The sequence below is a fragment of the Trypanosoma cruzi genome, genomic scaffold (genome assembly GCF_000209065.1).
Source record: "Trypanosoma cruzi strain CL Brener 1047053517081 genomic scaffold, whole genome shotgun sequence".
Lineage (NCBI taxonomy): Eukaryota > Euglenozoa > Kinetoplastea > Trypanosomatida > Trypanosomatidae > Trypanosoma > Trypanosoma cruzi.
In genome coordinates, this window is record NW_001849542.1 from 55128 (window position 1) to 73736 (window position 18609).

General features: G+C 52.2%; 6 protein-coding genes across 6 annotated transcripts, besides 22 other annotated features; all 6 read right to left on the bottom strand.

Annotated features, from left to right (window-relative positions):
* Positions 1-9692: a sequence feature (heterozygous, non-Esmeraldo-like haplotype).
* Positions 42-102: a sequence feature (A-rich).
* Positions 126-148: a microsatellite.
* Positions 634-715: a sequence feature (A-rich).
* Positions 1046-1091: a microsatellite.
* Positions 1305-1333: a microsatellite.
* Positions 1380-1411: a sequence feature (AT_rich).
* On the bottom strand, positions 1434-4463 carry Tc00.1047053511239.10 (hypothetical protein, conserved; the record flags this gene model as incomplete). Its single annotated transcript, XM_809291.1, has 1 exon — positions 1434-4463. One exon carries the CDS (start codon positions 4461-4463, stop codon positions 1434-1436), a length of 3030 nt encoding a protein of 1009 aa, XP_814384.1.
* Positions 1540-1643: a microsatellite.
* Positions 1838-1869: a microsatellite.
* Positions 4626-4741: a sequence feature (T-rich).
* Positions 5061-5103: a microsatellite.
* Tc00.1047053511239.20 (hypothetical protein, conserved) lies at positions 5287-6831 on the bottom strand (the record flags this gene model as incomplete). The annotated part of the gene is made up of 1 exon (XM_809292.1): positions 5287-6831. The coding sequence occupies one exon, from the start codon at positions 6829-6831 to the stop codon at positions 5287-5289; it is 1545 nt and encodes a 514-aa protein (XP_814385.1).
* Positions 7106-7134: a microsatellite.
* Positions 7362-7395: a microsatellite.
* Tc00.1047053511239.30 (hypothetical protein, conserved) lies at positions 7954-10452 on the bottom strand (the record flags this gene model as incomplete). Its single annotated transcript, XM_809293.1, has 1 exon — positions 7954-10452. The coding sequence occupies one exon, from the start codon at positions 10450-10452 to the stop codon at positions 7954-7956; it is 2499 nt and encodes an 832-aa protein (XP_814386.1).
* Positions 9693-10692: a sequence feature (areas merged during assembly that could not be assigned to a particular haplotype. This can correspond to areas where the two haplotypes were merged or to regions with more than two copies in the genome that were merged during assembly.).
* Positions 10693-18609: part of a sequence feature (heterozygous, non-Esmeraldo-like haplotype) that runs on past the window's edge.
* Positions 10899-10927: a microsatellite.
* Positions 11114-11164: a microsatellite.
* Positions 11589-12143, bottom strand: Tc00.1047053511239.40 (hypothetical protein, conserved; the record flags this gene model as incomplete). Its single annotated transcript, XM_809294.1, has 1 exon — positions 11589-12143. One exon carries the CDS (start codon positions 12141-12143, stop codon positions 11589-11591), a length of 555 nt encoding a protein of 184 aa, XP_814387.1.
* Positions 12215-12253: a sequence feature (AT_rich).
* Positions 12597-12700: a microsatellite.
* On the bottom strand, positions 12732-13157 carry Tc00.1047053511239.49 (adenosine 5'-monophosphoramidase, putative; the record flags this gene model as incomplete). The annotated part of the gene is made up of 1 exon (XM_809304.1): positions 12732-13157. The coding sequence occupies one exon, from the start codon at positions 13155-13157 to the stop codon at positions 12732-12734; it is 426 nt and encodes a 141-aa protein (XP_814397.1).
* Positions 13270-13301: a sequence feature (AT_rich).
* Tc00.1047053511239.60 (hypothetical protein, conserved) lies at positions 13536-18518 on the bottom strand (the record flags this gene model as incomplete). The annotated part of the gene is made up of 1 exon (XM_809295.1): positions 13536-18518. The coding sequence occupies one exon, from the start codon at positions 18516-18518 to the stop codon at positions 13536-13538; it is 4983 nt and encodes a 1660-aa protein (XP_814388.1).
* Positions 18282-18327: a sequence feature (A-rich).
* Positions 18421-18476: a microsatellite.

An 18609-nucleotide genomic window follows, 5' to 3' on the forward strand; every position in this document is an offset into this window, starting at 1 on the left:
GGGGGGGGGGGGATAAAAATCGGCACTTCTCCCTTCGCCACAAGAGAAAAAAAACCAAAACAAAAAAAAAACAGGAAAAAATGAAAAAAAAAAAAGGAAAAAGAGCAAATTCCTACCGCCAATAGAATAATAATAATAGTAATAATAAACAACACACAAACACAAACAAAGAGACATGCCTTTATGTATATCCACCGGCCCATGTCTCTTTGTCCCTTTCCCATTCTCTGTATGTGTGTACATGTCCGCCAGTCCCACTCCCAACAACAGGAGAGGCAATAAAACCCCCAGTCACACCACATGCGTCTGTTCCCTACCGCTCATTTGTTCCCAGCCATCTTCGCACCTCCAGCGGAGGCAACAAAATTGCTATTGGGTACAGTAAACATCAACAACAACAACCAACAATAATAAAGAAAGAAAAAAAAAAGGAAGAAATAAATAACGCGGTGCACACAACCGTCGTGGCCGCCTTGCCACAATGCACACGGCGGGAGCAAGCAAAAGAAAAATAATAATAAAAGGGAGGGTCAAAAAGACAACTGGACAACATTCACAGCGGATATATGATGGAGCACCACACCACATAACACCCCTCGCCTCGTTTCCCCACCACCACCGACAGGATTCCTCAAAACGAAAAAGAAATCAACCAAAAAAAAAGAACAAAAACAAAAAAGCATCAGTAAACACACACACACAAATACAAACAAAAGATACAGAGAGATAGATGGATAGATGGAGGGAGCGAGAGTACTGAACATATAATTGTTTCTTAAGGCCAATACGCACACACAGACACAGACATCTCATTCTATTCCAATCTCCTACCTGCTCTTCTTTACCACCGTTCGCCTGCTTTACTTCTCAGCAACAAACACCGTGATTTCTACAAAGTCTTTACGTAATAATTTATTGCTGCACGTGCCCTCCCCTCCCCTTTTTTGTTTGTTGCTGGGAGGCACAGGCAATGTATTCAACCAGTAAGAATGATGGGCGTATGAACACCTGTTACGTACGTCTGCGAATGACGCCATCACTCCCTTTTTTTTTTCTTTTCTTTTTTTTTTTCGTTTCGTTTCCCTTCTTTTTCTGTTTCTGTTGACCGGCGACTGGACGCACGCATCACGCAACACATTTTCCTGCACTCATCCATCCCCCTCCCCCTTCGCACCCTCACATCCCTGTACATCCCGCGAGAAGAAATAATAATAATAAAACGGTCACGCCATGTCCTCTCCCTCCTCTTCATCTCCTCCTCTTTTCATTCTCTATTTATTCATTCATTCATTTTTCCCTTTTCATCTCTCTCTCTCTCTCTCTATCTCTCCCTTTTCGTCGGACTTTCTTAATTATCAGCATTTATCTCTCCATCTTTCATTTTTATTATGTTTTTTTTTAAATTATTTTTCTTCCGGTGGTTTGCGCCGGCGTCACTCCTCCTCCTTCCTCCGGGTCTCCAGCCGGAAGCGCCGCCCCACGTGGCCAAGCCCGTCTGCTTCACCGCAGCTGCTTTGCAGCATCATCGACAAGGGTATTTCCTCCTCGCCGCTGTTGGCGTGGGGTTTGGCGTTGATGTCGTCGTCGTCCTCCTCGTTGTCATCGTCATCGCCACTGCCGGACTTCGTCACCGAGTCATCGTCCGCCTCTCGGCCCCGTTTGCCGCCATGCCCGCCGGCCATGTCAAGAAAAGGCTCCACGGTGGCTGCTGGCTCCATTACCATCTCCGTCGGCGTCTCCCCGCCAATAGGCCAGCCGAAGGAGCTCCTCATGGTGATGCCATTTGTGCTGCTGCTGCTATCATGCACACTCATCGCGACCGCGGCAGCCTCTATTGTGTTTTTATTGCTGTCGTTGTTGTTGTTATTGCCATAATTTTCACCGGGACGCAGAACGAGCTGCGAAAAAGGGATGCCGTACGAGGAGCCGCCGTAAAAAGAACGCTGTGAGCTGCCAAACGACAACATTCCACCAGCCGCCACCGGGCTTGTCACGTCGCCATCAAGGCCGTTGTTCTCAACAAACCGCACACGTGCAATGCCACCGGGACTGTAGTCCTCCTCGAACTGACGCGCAAGCCCGAGAACCGTCTCACGACCCTTTGGATAGTCTGTCGGAAAGCGCTCGTCATAGCGCTCTGGGGCCCGGAGGTATTGCCACAGCGTCAGACCGTAGCGCCGCAGTTCGCTCAGGAAACCTCGCTCCTCCGCGTTGGCGCGGTCGCAGAGTTCAGAACCATGATGGTAGGAATCACAGAAGAGACACACTTCCGGAAACCGCTCATCCCGCAGCGGTTGCAGGTGCTGCAGAAGATCATTGGATTTAATAAAAAGAAGAAACCCCTGAACCGCGTCCGTGCTGTAGCGTGCCGCCGCAAGCGGAATGCGAGCGTCCTCAAGCTCACGGATGGCGCTGAGGAAGCTGTCAGGATACGTCCGGCCTTTGCCCAGCAATTCCCATGCCTCTGTGAGCCACCTTTCCTCCCGCTCATCATTTGCGTCTCGGAGTTGCTTGATTTTTCTCTGCACAAGGTGTGGGTTGAGTCGCATGTCCACATCCTTAATTTTGTGCCGGTGCAGTGTGCGGCGTGCGGCCTCCTCACAGCGGCGAATACCGTGGCCCATGATGTTGCAGAGCCTGCAGTACGGCACGCGACCCTCATGCACGAGCTTGACGGCTAAGCAGAGCTCCTTCTTTCGAAACTCCTTCGCCTTGCGGTCATCCTCGTCAATAGTGCGGAGGACTTTATCGAACATGTGGCGCTCCTCCGGAAACTTCATGTTAAGGAGGTTGTGCTCCTCCAGCAGGACACGTGCAACAGACAAGTCCCATGGTTCGGTTCCTTTTGAACACCGCGCCGCCACGTGAAACGGTTCGAGGCAAACAGTACACAAAACGTCCTTCACCGGCCGAAGCTGCAGCACCTCCTCCGGCACACGGGCGTAGGATTGAGGAACGTACTCCGCAGATTGAGAGCCATCAATAAGACAAAAAAAGAAGGACTTTGTTTCACGCACTTCCTCAATATTCCGGCGCAACGCGGGTGACAATTCAGCGCGGCGGTATTGGCTATCAAGCACTTCTACACTCTGCAGCAGTTGATCCCACTCACGAAAACGGCGATGCACTTTAAAATGTTTCTCCGCCTTCTCCATGGCGGGACTAAGCGCATCGTCGCTCGGTTTGTCAAAGACTGTCCGCGATGGCATCAACATGTAACTTGCATGCAGCCACAAAGCATGGCGCTCAAGCGGGCCAGTAATTGCACCCCGCACGGTGTCAAATGCCTCAAGCAACTCCTCGTATGACGCCTCGTCCTTTATAAGTGAGACAATGCGATCCAACGTTTTCTCTACAGATAGCGGTAACCGGATACCGTAGCGGAAGAGCTTCTCCACAGCCTCCAGGTACGACATATTCGTCCGCTCAGTCCGTCGACGCCGGTATTGAAGATGCAAACTACCCTCTGGCGGAGGAACTTTGATAAACGGCAGTTCACAAGGACATCGTGTCTCCGTGTGGTTCCAGACATCGCATAGACGACATCCACCACCTTCCTCAACTAATTTTCGCAACCATTGACGTACACGCGGGTGGGCGGCAGGGTCAAGTTTTTCAATCTCCGTTATGCTTTTTGGCACCACCGGGCAACGCTTGGCGTAGTCATTGTTGCTGCTAATTTGACCCTCATTGGTTCCATTCAGCCCTCTCATGGGCTCAGTTGGTGCTGTTTCAGCTTCTGTGGGTGGCACCCACCCATAGCAACTAAGTACATGGAAGGCTATAGATGGCCGAGGGTTGCGACGACGCAAACGACGCAAACTGTCCCGGAATGTAGCGGGAATATCTAGATATGGCCGCTCCTTTGATGAAAGACTGTTCCCACTGCCTTCCGTCCGACGCACGGCTTCCTTAAAGCGCTGATAGACATCATGACGCCATACCGCCTTCCAAGTAGTTAGAAACTCACGGTATTTGGCTCGAATCTCTCCCTCCTTCTGCGCATCGCCAAGTCGCGAATCGTCGCCAGTAAGCACGGATGCAGGCACCACCTTGTCGTACTCACTTAGGAGTGCAACTGCCGACAGTGAACGCGCCCTATTCATCGACGACACGCTATGGATGGAGTACCACCGGTACGTAATGAGATATGGCAAGAAGAGGCTAATCTTTTCCGCTATTGCAGTGGAGGAGAGCGGCTGCTTAATGTCGGCACACTCGGCAAGGACGGCGTTGAGCACCGACCATGCACCTAGTCGGTCTTGCACCTCGTTGTTGTCGGTGTCTACTACACGCCATATTAACGCTCGCGTGATTTCCCCGGGGTATTTGCAGGCATGATCGCGTACAAAGCGCAGGGTGTGTTGAATCTCCGCCGCCACTGCGGCATCATCCGCCAAGGCAGATGACACCTGCACGCAACATCGGTGCAGAAACGCCCTGTCTAATCCCACTTCTGGCATCCCTGCAGGAATACAGACGGTGGCCAAACACAAGACACACACAAAAAAGAAAGAGAAACCGTTGGCGACCTCACGGCAGAGGAATCACCGCGCGGTGGTGGCGCGTAAACACAAGCGGTGAAGGCGCGTGAAGCAATTTCCTCCCCTCCCGCCGGCACCCTGTCTTTCCCCTTTCTTTGTTGCTCTTTTTTCTTTTCTTGATTTTTGTTTCCCGTGTTTTTATTTTTTGTTTGTTTTCAATTTGTGTTTAATTCTTCTTTTTTATGTGCTTTTTTTTTGCCGTTGTTCGCTTAAAGCCCTTCGTTGTGTGTTTGGGCGGGTGGGCCGTGCTGCAGCAGACAAAAGGCACACACACAATTACGCACGCAGACACGCAATCCTTCTCCTTCTCTCTCCTTTTCCCTTCGGTGTTATGCTTCCGCGGCGCCACCACACAACAGAAGACGGGGGAGAGAGTAAGGGGCGGCAGCAGGCAGCACACCAATGGAAGGCAAAAGCGAAGGAAAAATGGAAGAAGGAGACGTCAGGGACGTGACGCATTCACTCACGCACGGCCGGCAAAAGACACCGGAGGGGGCGGGTATTCAAATACGCCGGCATCACCACTACCTTCCCCCACCACCAACACCACCACCACCGCAAAGCCTTCAAAAACAAAAGAAAACCAACAACAAGAAGAAGGCATTTATGTTTGTGTGACGGTGACGAGGGAAAAAAGACACACGGACCTCCTCTTCCTCTCCTCCCCTCCGCTCAAGAAACATGACAACATCCCTCCCATCGCTTGCGATGATGGCCGCGGGAGTAGAAAGAGCAACTGCTTCTAAAAAAAAGGCATGTGGGTGTCGTTGTCACTCAGACGGAAAAATTCACTCACGGCTTTCTCGTCCTCTCCCGCCCCACAGTTCTTGACTTTGCACGTGTAGCCATACGCACAGGCCCCCACACGCATCAACAGGTCATACGCTGTGCGATTACGGTGATAAAGTACCTGGTAGTACAGTCGTATCCGCCACATTGCGAGGTAATTGGGGGGCACGACATCTCGCTTTGCATGCATACTGACCAAATCACCAGATAACAAACGGTGCTGCAAAAATCGGGCTTGGCAGTGCGACAAAACGGCGTCGCTACTGCGGTGGATGCCTAGCTGTGGTAAACAGCGGTGCAGCGCGGTATCACTTGCCAGTCGCTTGCCGATCAGGTGCTGCTGCACGCACTTCCCCTCGCTATCTTGAGCATATTTTCGCAAGGCAGCAAGGTTCATAAAGTGCCCTGCGCCGCCCCACCCACGATCTCCAATGTACAGTGGGCCAAGAGCAGCGACAATCGTGGGATTAAAAAGTGTTTCTGTCGTGACGTTCCAAAGTACACTGCCAACCACCAGCGCCTCGCCTCTGCGACCAAACAATTTATCTCCATGGAGGCGTTGTTGCTCTTGCAGGAGATTCCATCTTTCCGGCAGAGACAGGCATGCGGCTACTTCTTCCGCCCGGGCGCCGGCACGTTGTTTGCATCTCTCCTGGAGCAGCAGAGGCTTTGCACCTTTTGTGGCTGACACGGTGCGGGCCACGTTGTACAGATCACGCCGATGCAGAAATCGGACGAGCGCATGGAGATCAAGAAGAGAGTCGTCATCCACGACAACGGCCCACCGAACATCGAAGTAATTCCCAACACTTTCGCTAGCATCGTTTATGACGCCAGTAAGCTTTGAAAAGTGATTAAAGGCGTGAAAAAAGCGGTACTGTGCCCGCATCCAACCCACCGAGTACCCCGTATGCCGGAGCATTTCCCTGGGCATTTGCCGTGATGCCAGGGCGTTGTCCGTCTCGATCCACGTGCCGTGCCGCCCATCAGACGTGTTTGCGGCATCTGTATAAATAAAGAGATTCGCCGCTGGTACGTGCCCTAGCCACGTGCAGAGAGCCAAGTCAACACGGAAAAACTTCTCAAAGGACCCGGTGATAACTCCAATGAGGACATGGCGGCGGATATAATCCAGCACCCATGGATGAAGGAGACTGGCCGTGTTATTCGGCCTCATCTCATCACAGAACCGGCAAACAGATGACTGACACGTCGACACCGTCTTCGGCCCAACGGCAACAGAAGGCCCAACAATTGGAGCGCTGCCGTGTGGAACTTCCCACGGCCGACGTCCGCTAAAATTGTTTTCCCGTGCGGCGTTAAAGGCGGTGCTCTGCGTCGAGGGTGGCTCCATATTTTCTCCATCGCTGACAAACAGGAAGGAAAGGAAGCACCAGAGCATCCATAAAAAAATTATTGAACAGCTGAGCAGCTTCAGGGGTCCAAAGGAGCACCTGCCTCGAAAGCCATTGGTGGGACACCGCACATTCCTCGACATCTGCCTCAAATTCAAAACAAAAACATGCCTAGAGAAAACGTCAAAGGGGAAAGTAATGCCCACTTGTGGATGGGGAAAGAGAGGAAGCAAAAAACACAAAGAGAAAAGCACCAAACGACGTCATGGGTGCATCGTTCTTCCAGGGCCCCATCAAACACCACCCTCACCGTCGTCGTCGTCCAAGACACAGGTGTACAAAACGGAAACGGTGACATCGCCTCTGTACGCTAATTTATCCACAACAGACCTCGACTTGATGACAACGGCAAGGGAGCACACACACACACACACACACAAACACACCAGCAATAAATGGACGGAACACATGATCTACTGGTTGTCCCAGAGCCCACACTCGTGTGGCAACGGCATCATATTTTTCTCGCATCGCATTCGCCTGCAAAGCGCAGCAGTGATGATAGATGTATGTGATAATGTTTCATGCAATTATGGGACTAATTCATGTAGGCTTTCTTCGAAAGAATCCGCGCACATTTGCACAGACAAGGGAAAAAGAAAAAAGGAGCAAAATATATATATATATATATATATATATATATATATTATGATAGTAACATGGAAGGTGTTTCCCCACAGTAGCTTCATACATATATGGATGTACCCTCATGTGGCCATGTATTCATTCTCATTTCATTGATCCCTTTCGGTGTCTTTGTGTACATTACTTTTTACAGAAACGGAGGTTTATAAAACAACAGCTGTACATGATCCACTGCCAACTCGTTGCCCTCTTCGCCTTGCTGTCCCCACATCGCACTGGGAACATCACCGGCCAAAAGCAACAGTAGCAGCGTCAACAACGACAATAAAAATTCACGTGTCCTGAGAAATAAAAATCCCCACCGCGTCATAGGAACACCCAATTCAACAAATTGAAATTGCAGTGAGGGAGCTCAGTGGCGGAATTGAGAAGAACAACACCGCGTGAAATAAATGTCAATCCAATAGACACACACACAGACTGAAAGAAAAAAAAAAATATTTTCTCTCCGTTCTGTTCCATTCACTTTGCGTGAATAATTCTCCGCGTCCGCTTTTCGTTTTCTATTTTTTTTTTTTCTCTTTCTTTATGCAAATTTCATCTCTTCTCTCTCCTCTAAATCACGTTGATGATTCTTGAGGCGATTTCCCAATGATTTCCCGCGCGCGACGCAGCAACTTCCCCTCGGAGTCATGTGTCTTCATGTACGTCAGCGCCCTTCTGTACGCCATGGCGGTGGTGGCGAAGGACTGCAGCTCCATCGCCGCAACCGCAATGGCGGTGGCCCAAAAGCGCTCGTGGTTCCTCAAGTACTCCCTGCCAGCCGTGAGGTCCTCGCTTATGCCAAAGCCCGTCAGCGGAAACTCGCGCTCCAGGCGGTCCAGGGACACACCGACGCTGATGCCAAGGATGGAGTTCAGCGGAAAGGAGCCATCGGCGGTTTGCAGCGCAGTGAGACGCTTCAGACTCGGCTCGGCGAAGACGGACTCCGCCACATCCACAACAATGGCACGAATAAATTCTCTACACGTTGGCGGCGGCACGAGTGCGGCGAAAGTACCAGAAGTCTTAAACAACCCCGGCTGTTTTTGTTCTTGCTCGGGTTGTTGTGTTATTCCCTGTTGCACCCTCGGGCGGCCGTCGATAAGGCCCTCCGCAAGTCGCCGTTGTCGGTACCGCGTCATGGTCCGCGCGTAGGTCCAGCTGCGTGGCACATACCGCACCGCTACCACGTTGCGAACCTCCCGCGTTTGCGCGTTTGCGGCAGTAGCGGGTCGCCGCTGCAGCATTTCCGTATACGGCGACGGCAAAGAAAACGTCTTGGATAACCGTGCAACCTCCTCCATCTCCGCTACCGACAGCGCCGACAACGCGCGTTCGTCGATGAGGTAGCGCACTCTGGCGGAGGCCGCCGCGAGGTGGAAGAGGCCGACGGAGAGAGCGTTCCGCGGCTCCACCTCCGAGGTGAAGATGAGATCCTGCACGTTCCCCTTCCCGACGTACTCAACGACAGTCTGGCCGATGCGTCCCGTCGCGTAGGCGCCAAGCGTCTCCAGCGAGGCGGGGGCGAGACCGTGCACGAAGCGTTGCGTCCCCTGCGCCACTGCAGGCATCGTTTGTCCAATCGAAAGACGTACTTCGGGCTCATCGAAGCAAAGCACGATGTCCGTCAATGTCGGGACTGCCAAATGTGACAACATATCCACTAAAATCTCCGGAAACGTCTTTGCATCGGCCACGTCACGGTAAAGGCCCCCGCCTTCTTCTGCAAGTAGCCGCAACGTCGGTGCATCCAGCGTCCCCGATGCGAGTAAACCGATGGCACTGAAGCACATATTACGCCGGTGACGTGTCACCGCCTCGATGGTTTCCGTCGCGTACCGCATGCCACCCTCGTCAGACATCACGATAACATGACGCACATACCCCGTCGGAACAGAACCACAGAGCGAAAGCGCCTCCTGCGACATCACCTCACGGAGTGTACGGTGAAAATTCGACGCGCCCGAGTTAGCCTCCTGCGGCTTCGACTCCGCTATGAAGGCAAAGAGTTGCTCAAGCTGCACATCACACAGGGCCACAGCACCGCACTGCCAGGGAGAAACATCCTTCTTCGCGCCCACCACCACCACATTTAAAAACACAGACTCCGGCAAGCCACGCATTCCGACCAAAATACCATTTGCCATCGCCTCACAAGATTGACGACTGTGCGAGTCCACTACCAGTATCAACTCGGCGTTTGTTATGCAACCAGGCCGCCCTTCAAGCTGTGGCGTGAAGGAAAGAGTAAATGCATGGCGATCAACATCCTGGACCAGCGTTCCAACGTCCTTCGCGAGAAAGAAGCGCAGCGGCTCTGCCGTCCCCTGCACAACACACTCAATTTCAAACCCATCCGGCAGCCGTTTTGTCAATGGAGCGGTATATTCCAGTGAGAAGCCACTGTCGCCAATGTAATCCACCCGGACCAGCGTTTCCTCTTCCGCCGGTCGCAACCGTACAGCGCCTGCAAGTGGCACAAACATGTCACATTTTGCTTGAATTTTCCACCCGCTTGGGAGTTTTGCCTGCAACTTCATGTCAAACAGCGAGGCGTAGTCGAGGGTGGGTTGTGGCGGCTTCTTGAAGTCCGGGAACAACTCTGCTGGTAGATGAATGCGCACCACACCACGCCAACGCGTCACGTCAAGTGGCACGTGATACGTCGCGGCGATTAGAACGGTGGAGCCAACGTCAATAACCCACGGCAACTGCTGCGAGGCGACCGTCCACACACTGTGGTCGGACTTCGGCCCCGGCAGTCCGGCGGCGCCTGCATCGGCGGAAGAACGCAGCGGCACAGTACCGCTGTACTCCGTCAGCACACAGTCGCCAAAGTAGTCGGCCCTGCAGCTCATAAGGTCCCACGCAATGGGCAGTGGGTAGGCGGCAATAACGCGCTGGTCCATACCCGTCTTGTTTTCGTATTCATAGCGTAGATTCACCCGCGCGCAATTGCCACGCACGTCTGCCTCCACGACACATCCTCGGAGTGTTAACGGAGCAAACGTAGAGGAGGCAAGAACGCCATGATCCCTGTTGGGAGAAGTGCTGTACGCAAAGTGCTGAATAGTCATAAAGAGTCACCGCAGAATGCTCCTTTCTCTCTCTCTATCTATATATGAATATACGTGTTTGTATTTATGTCCAGGAACCTCCCTTCCTTTCTGCAGCCCAACTTCCCCTGTTTTTTCTTCTTGCTTCGGTTGTGCGGTGAGACCTGTAGGCCAGGGCGCAGTGAACCGCAATGCACGGGATTGCATGAGAAGATAAGAAAAAAAAAAAAAACAAGCAACAGTGAAATCAAAGAAAAGTATAAGCACAGTGAAAATAAAATGGCACGTTGCTGCAGCTATCCACACGACAAAATGGCAGCGGCAGCGGCAAAAATAACGGCAAGGAATATTAAAGAAAGAAGAAAAAGAGAAAGAGAGGCAGAATGCCTGAGGGAAACGCACAAAAATTTACAGAAATTTCGGAGACATTTAAACATGGCGCCACTGCCATGCCGCACATGGATCAAAAACAAACAAACAAACAAACAAAAAAACATAAATAAGAAATTCATCTTCACACACAAACTCTCCCTTTTCCCTCAGCCCCTCTGCCTCTTGGTGTCTTTTTTTTTATCTCATCCCTTTTCCCCTCTTCTCTGCGACTTTTCCTCCCCGTTCTCCTCATTCCAGCCCGCACTGCCCGCGTGCAGCTGCAAAGCAAAATATAAAGAAGGCGCGCTCCCACACACATAAGCACACACAAACACACACGCACGCACATACAGACGCAAACGGGCCTTCTGACAGGTGGCAGTGGCGCACACAGAGTACAAAACACTCTCTTCTTCCTCATCGTCTCGGTTTATTCGTTCATTCGCTTCCGCTTCACTCACATTTTCCCTGCCCCCTGTCTTTGTGCCTTTCTTCCTCCCTTGCAGCTTTCTTCTCTTTCCATTTTAACCCTTCTTGAATTCCTTTCTTACCTACATGCCTCTTTTCGCGCCTCAATATGCACTTTTTCATCCTGAAACGCCTCACTTCTCGTTTTTGCATCGGGTCCTTTTCTTCCGTGTCTTGTGTGCATTTTGTTCCTTTTGCCAAATGCGTGGAGTCTGCGCATGTGTTTGTGTGTGTGGGTGCAATGTGTATACATTCGTATTTGGACGCATTGCGGTTTACATCCTTGTCTTTGCACCACTCCCTTGTGTTTCACTCTCTCACTTGTGTTGTGCCATGAGGCGGCGGCGGCTCTCCTCGTTTTTCTGCGCGACCAGCCACAGCAGCGCCGCGGTCAGCGTTGGCGACAATATGAAGCTGGCGCGTGGGTCCGAGTGACGGAATATATACATGTGCAATCCCGTGCAGAAGACAGAGAAGACGCTGTTGATAAAAAAAAGCGTGTACCCCACAGCCACCTGCAACCGCAGTTTGTGCAGCAGCTTCTCGTCGCACTCCCGCACCTCGTGGTAGTGACGCTGGCGGCGCCAGAACTCACTCTCCACCATCGTAATGTACGCCTGCGTCAGCATGCACACAGTGAAGATCATCACGGCAATGTAGAGGAAAGTGTTGGCGGGCGAAAACCAGTCCAGCCCGTTCACTGCGTGCGACAAGTACACGGGCTGGAACGCCGCTATGAGGGCGACCGCCACTAAGGACTTTTTTGAGTACACCAGTGTATTGGCATTAATGCGCTCATCCAACAGTATATCGTCCTGCTTGGTAAGCTTCACACCACCAGTGACGCGGCTTTTCCCCTTCGCGTTCTGCATCCCTCTGACTTAATTGTGCAAAAATCTCTTTTCTTCACCCCCTTTCTTCTTTTTTTTCCCTTTTTTCCCCCTTTAATATTAATATTTTTATTTTTATTGTTTAAATTTTTGTGATCCTGCTGTTGCTCGCCTGCGAGGGCGTCAGTGTGTGAATTTTTTTGTTGTTGTTGCAGAGCCGCGTCCCGCAGGCCAGAAAACAACAAAAAGAAGACATGTAGACATCAGCGGCCAACACCAGCCGACGTACCCGCACAGACACACAAACACACGCATACGACAGTTTACAGAGTTGTTTTGTTTTTATTTTCTTCCTCCCCACTTCCCACTCCGTGGCAGCAGCGGAGACACACCACAGCTCCACCCCCCCACTCCATGAGTGCTGCCGTACGATACCCGTTGCACCCCACCAGCAGTTAAAATAAATTTCTGGGCCACACACACACACATACATACAATAATAATAATAATAATAATAATAATAATAATAATAATAATAATAATAATAATAATAATAGTAATAATAATAATAATAATAATAATAATAATAGTAATAATAAAATCGCTCAAAAATTGCTTTTTTTTTTCATCTCACATATTCTCCAGAGCCTTTTTGTACTTCGCTGCATCCTCCGCAAAGGCGGCGTGGTCCGTCGGCAATGTCTTCCAGCCCATAGCGAGGCCTTCATCCTCGTTGCGCTTCGGGATGATGTGAAAGTGCACATGCGGCACCTCCTGGTGGGCAAGTTTGCCGTTGTTCTGCAGCACGTTGTACTGCGTCTTTGGTTCTCCTTCCCCAGCCACGACACGGGCAATCTTTGCCATCATCACCCCCAAGTCAGCTGCCGTCTCCGGCTCCACTTGGTGAAGAAACTCTGCGTGGGCCTTTGGAACAATCAGCAGGTGGCCGCGGGAGAGGGGGTTGATGTCCACGAAGGCCAACACCCTTGCCGTCTCCGCCACCCTGTGGCACGGGATGGACCCCTCTACAATCTTGCAGAAGATGCAACTCGACATGACTGCCGTCAAATAGACTGCTTTGTTTTTCTGTTTGTTTATTCAAACACCTCCCTTCTCGGGAGCTTTCACAACGCTTGGGATGCTATAAAAACCCCACCCACCCACCCACAAAAAAATAAAATAAAAATAAAATAAAAAAAAGGAAGAGCAAACAGCAAGGGCATTTAATTCGGTGGGGACGGTAAGAAAAAAATCCCCAAAAAGCAGCGACAAGAGACACACCCTTTCCACAACACAACACAACACACACGAAAAAAAAAAAACAGCAATGCAGAGCCATGCGTTGCATGGAGACACAGATAAATCCGTACATCGCCGACAACAATAAGTAGAATCACGTCTTTAAAGGGATGGAGGCGGCTTGCGCCGTTTGTGTCACAGCGCCAGAGTCCGCTTGAAGCGCTTCCCGTGAGCTCCTCTGCTGCCTCGAACTGCTGTCGCAGAGGGTTCTGTCACCTTTTCGTTCCCCGTGACTCGTCTTCTTCGCACGGACCGCTCCATCGCACCGGCGCCCACACGTGGCTGGGAATCATCCGCTGCGTCCTTTAGCTCCGATCCCTTGTTGCTGGGCATTTCGGTCAGCGCAATGAGGCATCTCTCCTCCTGCTCAGCCGCGCGCTGCAAGACTGACGCATGTTCCACCCCTCGCGGTGTCATGGGGACATCGCTTTCCACTTTATCTTTTATTGTCACCTGCCTTGTTTTCCTTCTCGTGAGCTGCCGTGGGCGTGCCGGAGCCGCCGCCGCCGTCGTCGTCTCCTTTTCTTTATCGGTCCCTGCCTCAGCCGTCGCATCTCTCACCGGCTTCACAACCTTCACTTTTTTCTCCTCTGCCTGCGATCGAACTGCGTGCGCCACGCGGTAGCCTTCCCTCCTCTTCGCCAGCCGCTCCGCGACATTCTCCGTGACGCTGCCAACAACAGGCTTGAATGCTGCGGTGATCTTGGCGTCGTCCACGTGCGTGACGATGGCCTGAACGACAGAACGCAGGCGTCGCATGGCACTTTGTACCATCTCCTCGCATCGTGCCTCGCGCTGCTGAACTGTCATGGTCTCGCCGCCACCTCTAGCCCCACTAATGCCGCCACTGTGACTGTCATTTTCCTGGACTTGTGTCTTGCGTGCCGCAAGGGCCTCGCACACGGTGTTGCCTTGACGCTGCAGCGCCGTCACAGTTCCGCGCAGCAACTCACGCGCCACATTCAGCTCCGGTATCACGGCGCTAACCCCTGAGCTCCTAACAACACTGTCAGCAAGAGTGTCGGCGACGCCAAGGATGGTGCGTGCCTCCGCCTCCATCAACAAAATACCATGCGTGAGAAAATTGGCGCTGCAGTCGAGTGACACTTCAAAGGCGTTTCCATCGCTTGTTAATGCCGTCACGAATGTCAAGGCGAAGTGCGCCACAAGCCGCTGTGTCACCGCCGCCGCCAACAATGGCTGCCGTAGATACTGCAGCTCTTCGTGGGCCTGAACAATGAGCAGAATGCTGTCAGCAATGTAAGGCCGCACGGCACCGGCCGTATGTACCGACACGCGCTGCCAGTCCATCATTGGCATCATAAAGCCCGGTGCACGTACTTCACGTGTAATGCGTTGCTGCGGAGTGACAAGAAGCATACTGAGCATTGCATCAACAACCAGTTGGCAATGGTCTTCCACTTGCGAAATAAAGTCAACTCGGAAGTGCTCCTCCTTGCGACTTAGCAGTGCTTCCACCTCTTGTGATGTCTTTGCATCCGGCTTGAGAGAGGCCACCACCTGCAAAATACACGGCGAAACCAGTTCCCCAATAACGATGGGCACCACAGCCGCTGGGAGGCACAATGCATCCGCAAGGCTATCAATATGAACGACCTCCCGTGTTTCGGGGGCAGCACCGGTGCTAAGTGACGCCCGTTGGCAACTCTGGTGCAGTGCGTCAACAAAAAGAAGCATGATGTTCGTGACCAACGCCAACAACACCTCCTCCTGCTCCTCAACGTGTTCTAGCACCATTTTGCTGTTGCGATGCGCCATGAAGGCGGTGACAGTGTCAAGCTGCGCTGAAGCCTCCAAGTCCTCCTTATTTTTTCGCCGCAACACGCGTGTACTGTGGCCGTGCTTTTGGTTGGCATCATCCTCTGTATCACGTTCTGCCTTCGCGGCAAAGAGGTCAATGCCTTCGTATACCTCATCGAAGCGCTGCAAGAAGGGTGCGGTGCGGTCAATCACAACAGAAATAAGATTCAGCAACTTGTTCACCAGTACCGACGAAACAAATTCGCGACTCAAGCGTGCGGAGACGGTTTTGTTAAGATTCATTTTTGGTTTTGTCTGCCGCAGTGATGGTAGCAGCGTCACGTAGGCCTTTGCAAGCATACCGACGCCGTGCGTGTAGCAGCGAAAGACACTGGAGCGCAGCTGCTCCAGATCCTCCAGCAACCCACCCACTTCATGCGCCTGTTCCTCACTCGCCACAGTGACGGATGTGCAACTCTCCCCAATCACAATTTTCATACGCCACACGGAGTCACTCACATGCGTCATGGCCTTCTCCCACTGCGCGAGAATGACTTCCACAAGTATGGCGGCGTGAAGCTCAATGTGCTCCTCCTCGTCCTCTCGATTCTTGCCCATGACATCGGACACACGGTACGCCGCCATGACACGCACAAAACCCCTCAACAAGGTGCGGTTGACGCTGCTAAGAAATAAGGCATAGAGGATTTCCCCTGCGGCCTTCACACCCCGTCGTACCAACGCCACCGACAACTGCCGCAGCGTCGGAGACCCCTCCCGTACGATCGGAATGTACGTGAGGTGCGGTAAGTCGTCCGCATGCCTATTTCGATTCACCGAGGCATCTGGTTGCTTTGCTGCTGTCGCCGATGCCGCTTCCCCCTCATCATTTGAGCCTAACACAGCCGGTCCATGAATCATTCGGTACAATGCGCTTCCGGGGTCCAATGAGAAGTCAAACATGCCAGCGTGCACTGCGGCCGCAATACCGCCCCAGTATGACACCACCACCAACTCCAGATGGTTCATACAGGCCGCGAAGAGACGACCAAAAAAAGTGTCCACGGCGGCTGCATTTGCTGAAATGTCGATCTGAATATCGGCACAATTCATAAGTTGGTGCAGCAAACTCGCGCTGCACATCGCAATTTGTTGGGCAGAGCACTCTAGCACACCACTCATCTCCACCTGACCGATGCTAAACGTCGTGAAGCGCGAAAAATTACCCTCAGGGGTACGAAACGCCTCGAGGATTGCATCTGCATACTGCTGTTCATTTGACTCCGCCTCATCTACGCCAAAGCCACCAACTTTGATACGATCCGTTACGCTGCCCTCAGCGAATGCAAGAGAATCAAGTGTATGAAATCCAGCATTGTTGTGCTGCACAAAAGAGTCATTTGCGGTCCCAAACAGATCACCTGTTGCTGCAAATGAGCCAAACCACATGCGCCGAGGTTCGTTGCGGTTGTCCCGCACAGAGGAGTTTTCCTCTGCCGTCGCACTTGGCATGAACTTTATTTGCCATTCATTTGCCTCGCAGCTAATGTTCAGCGCGGTGTTTTCCATCATTCGTGTGTGTTGGTCTCGGGTAATGTGGACATAATACTCCACCGGGTGCAATAAAGACCCTTTTGAATTGCCTTTGCGCTGGTGTTCGCTTTCGTGGCCGCGGGTACTCGGCTCCGTTGATAAACTCGATGGCGGCACTTTTACCGCCTCTGCGCTGAAGTTCGACTCTGTGGCAGAGAATGAGCCAAGCGTTGGCGTCATGACAGACGACTCCCCCACATCTTCCTCGTCCTCCTCCTTGATGCTCTTATCGTCCTGCAGCTCCTGACGCAGCCCTAAGAGAGCAGCGGCTTCTGTGGCATTCAGCTGCAGCTTATTGGATGCGGTAAAGCAGAAGTGGCGCAGCTTCACCGCAGCAATGGCGCAGTCCATCATAGATGAGAGGGTGTCCTCAATTAGTACGGTGTCAGCCGCACTGGCATGTCGTATCTCCTGCGCCATCATCTCATTGAGGTATAACGCAGCACGGAGAAGTGAGAGGGCGTATTGATACGTGAGAGTTAGCCCGCCCTGTTGTTGTTGCTGTTTTTTTTTCTGCACCTTCAATGCGCTGTGGACGCCTTCTGTTTCTTCCTCCGTGTCGTCACGGGCCTCAACGCCGAGCACTGTCGCGTTCTCCAGATCGTAGTTCTCCTCCAGGTATATCATGGCACGGCGCAGGCTCAGCACGGCTGCCTCGTAATTGCTGCGCCCCCCCGCTGCACCTTCACTTCGAGGAATTTGCGGGCTGCACGGACAACGTGCGAGGGGCGTGCCGTGCCAATAAATTAACTCCTCGCCAGGCCTCAGGATGTAATTCCCGTACGCTTCGGCACTGTCCGCAAATTCCTCTAATGCGCCGCGAACACTTCGCGGCATCACAACATCCTCTGATGCCGAGAAAGTGATATCGCCTCTTTCCCTCACCACGTTACTAGTCTTATCTTCTACACGGCCGCTGCTGCTGTGGGCATCACTACCATCCTCACTCTTCCCCGCGTCTGACTCTTTCGTCCGTCGATGAGGCCCCCTCCTCTGACTGGGTTGTACATCGGAACGTCGCTGTGGCACACGCGCGCCACAGTACTCGTAAATAACCCCAGGAACGTTCCAGACGACCATGAGCTTCTCAAGCATTTCCTTCGTGAGCCTGCAACTTCGCAGTTCCTCAAAGAGTTCGACTGTTGGCGCCACGAGTGCTTCCCCCGCCTCTAATGTTGTCTGAAAGGCGTCCGCGATGGGGTCAATCGCCTCCCCCGTGAAGAGTAATGTGTCGTTGGCGTACATCACGTCCATCGCCTCCTTGCATCCAATAAAAGTTCCAATGTTATCGCGTATCAACTCCTTCAGGGCCTCCTCCGTGAAGTCCACCTCACGGCCGACGGTTTGCAGGAGTGTGTTCTCAATGTCCACATGCGTCGCGTGCACGTGCGCTTGACGAATGTATGCCTTTGGGTCAAACGTGCGGCTCGTCGGGTCGAGTTGCAGCGCCGCCTCCGTGTCTGGAGCCCTCCCAGCCATAACCCCTCCTCTTTTTTTTTTTTTCTGTTCCTTCTGCCTTGCAGCTACAAAAAAAATAGCAAGAAATAATAAAAAAAAGAAAATAATAAAAAAATAGGGCACGCCCATCATCGTGCTCTTTCTACGCCCCACCAAACAAGCAACAACAGCCACAATGACAACATAGTAGCAACAGGAGTACCAGAGAACCCACACCCACACACACACACGGACAGACAGACGCTTAAAAACACACACACAGACGTGTACCAATGAATAGATATTTCGCAGCACTCCCCAATCCATTTTCTTTTTTATTCTTCTTTCCGGCTCATCGTTTTTTGTTGTTTTTTTTTAGGCTTCCCTGTCCCCACCGCACTGTCCACACACAAACGGA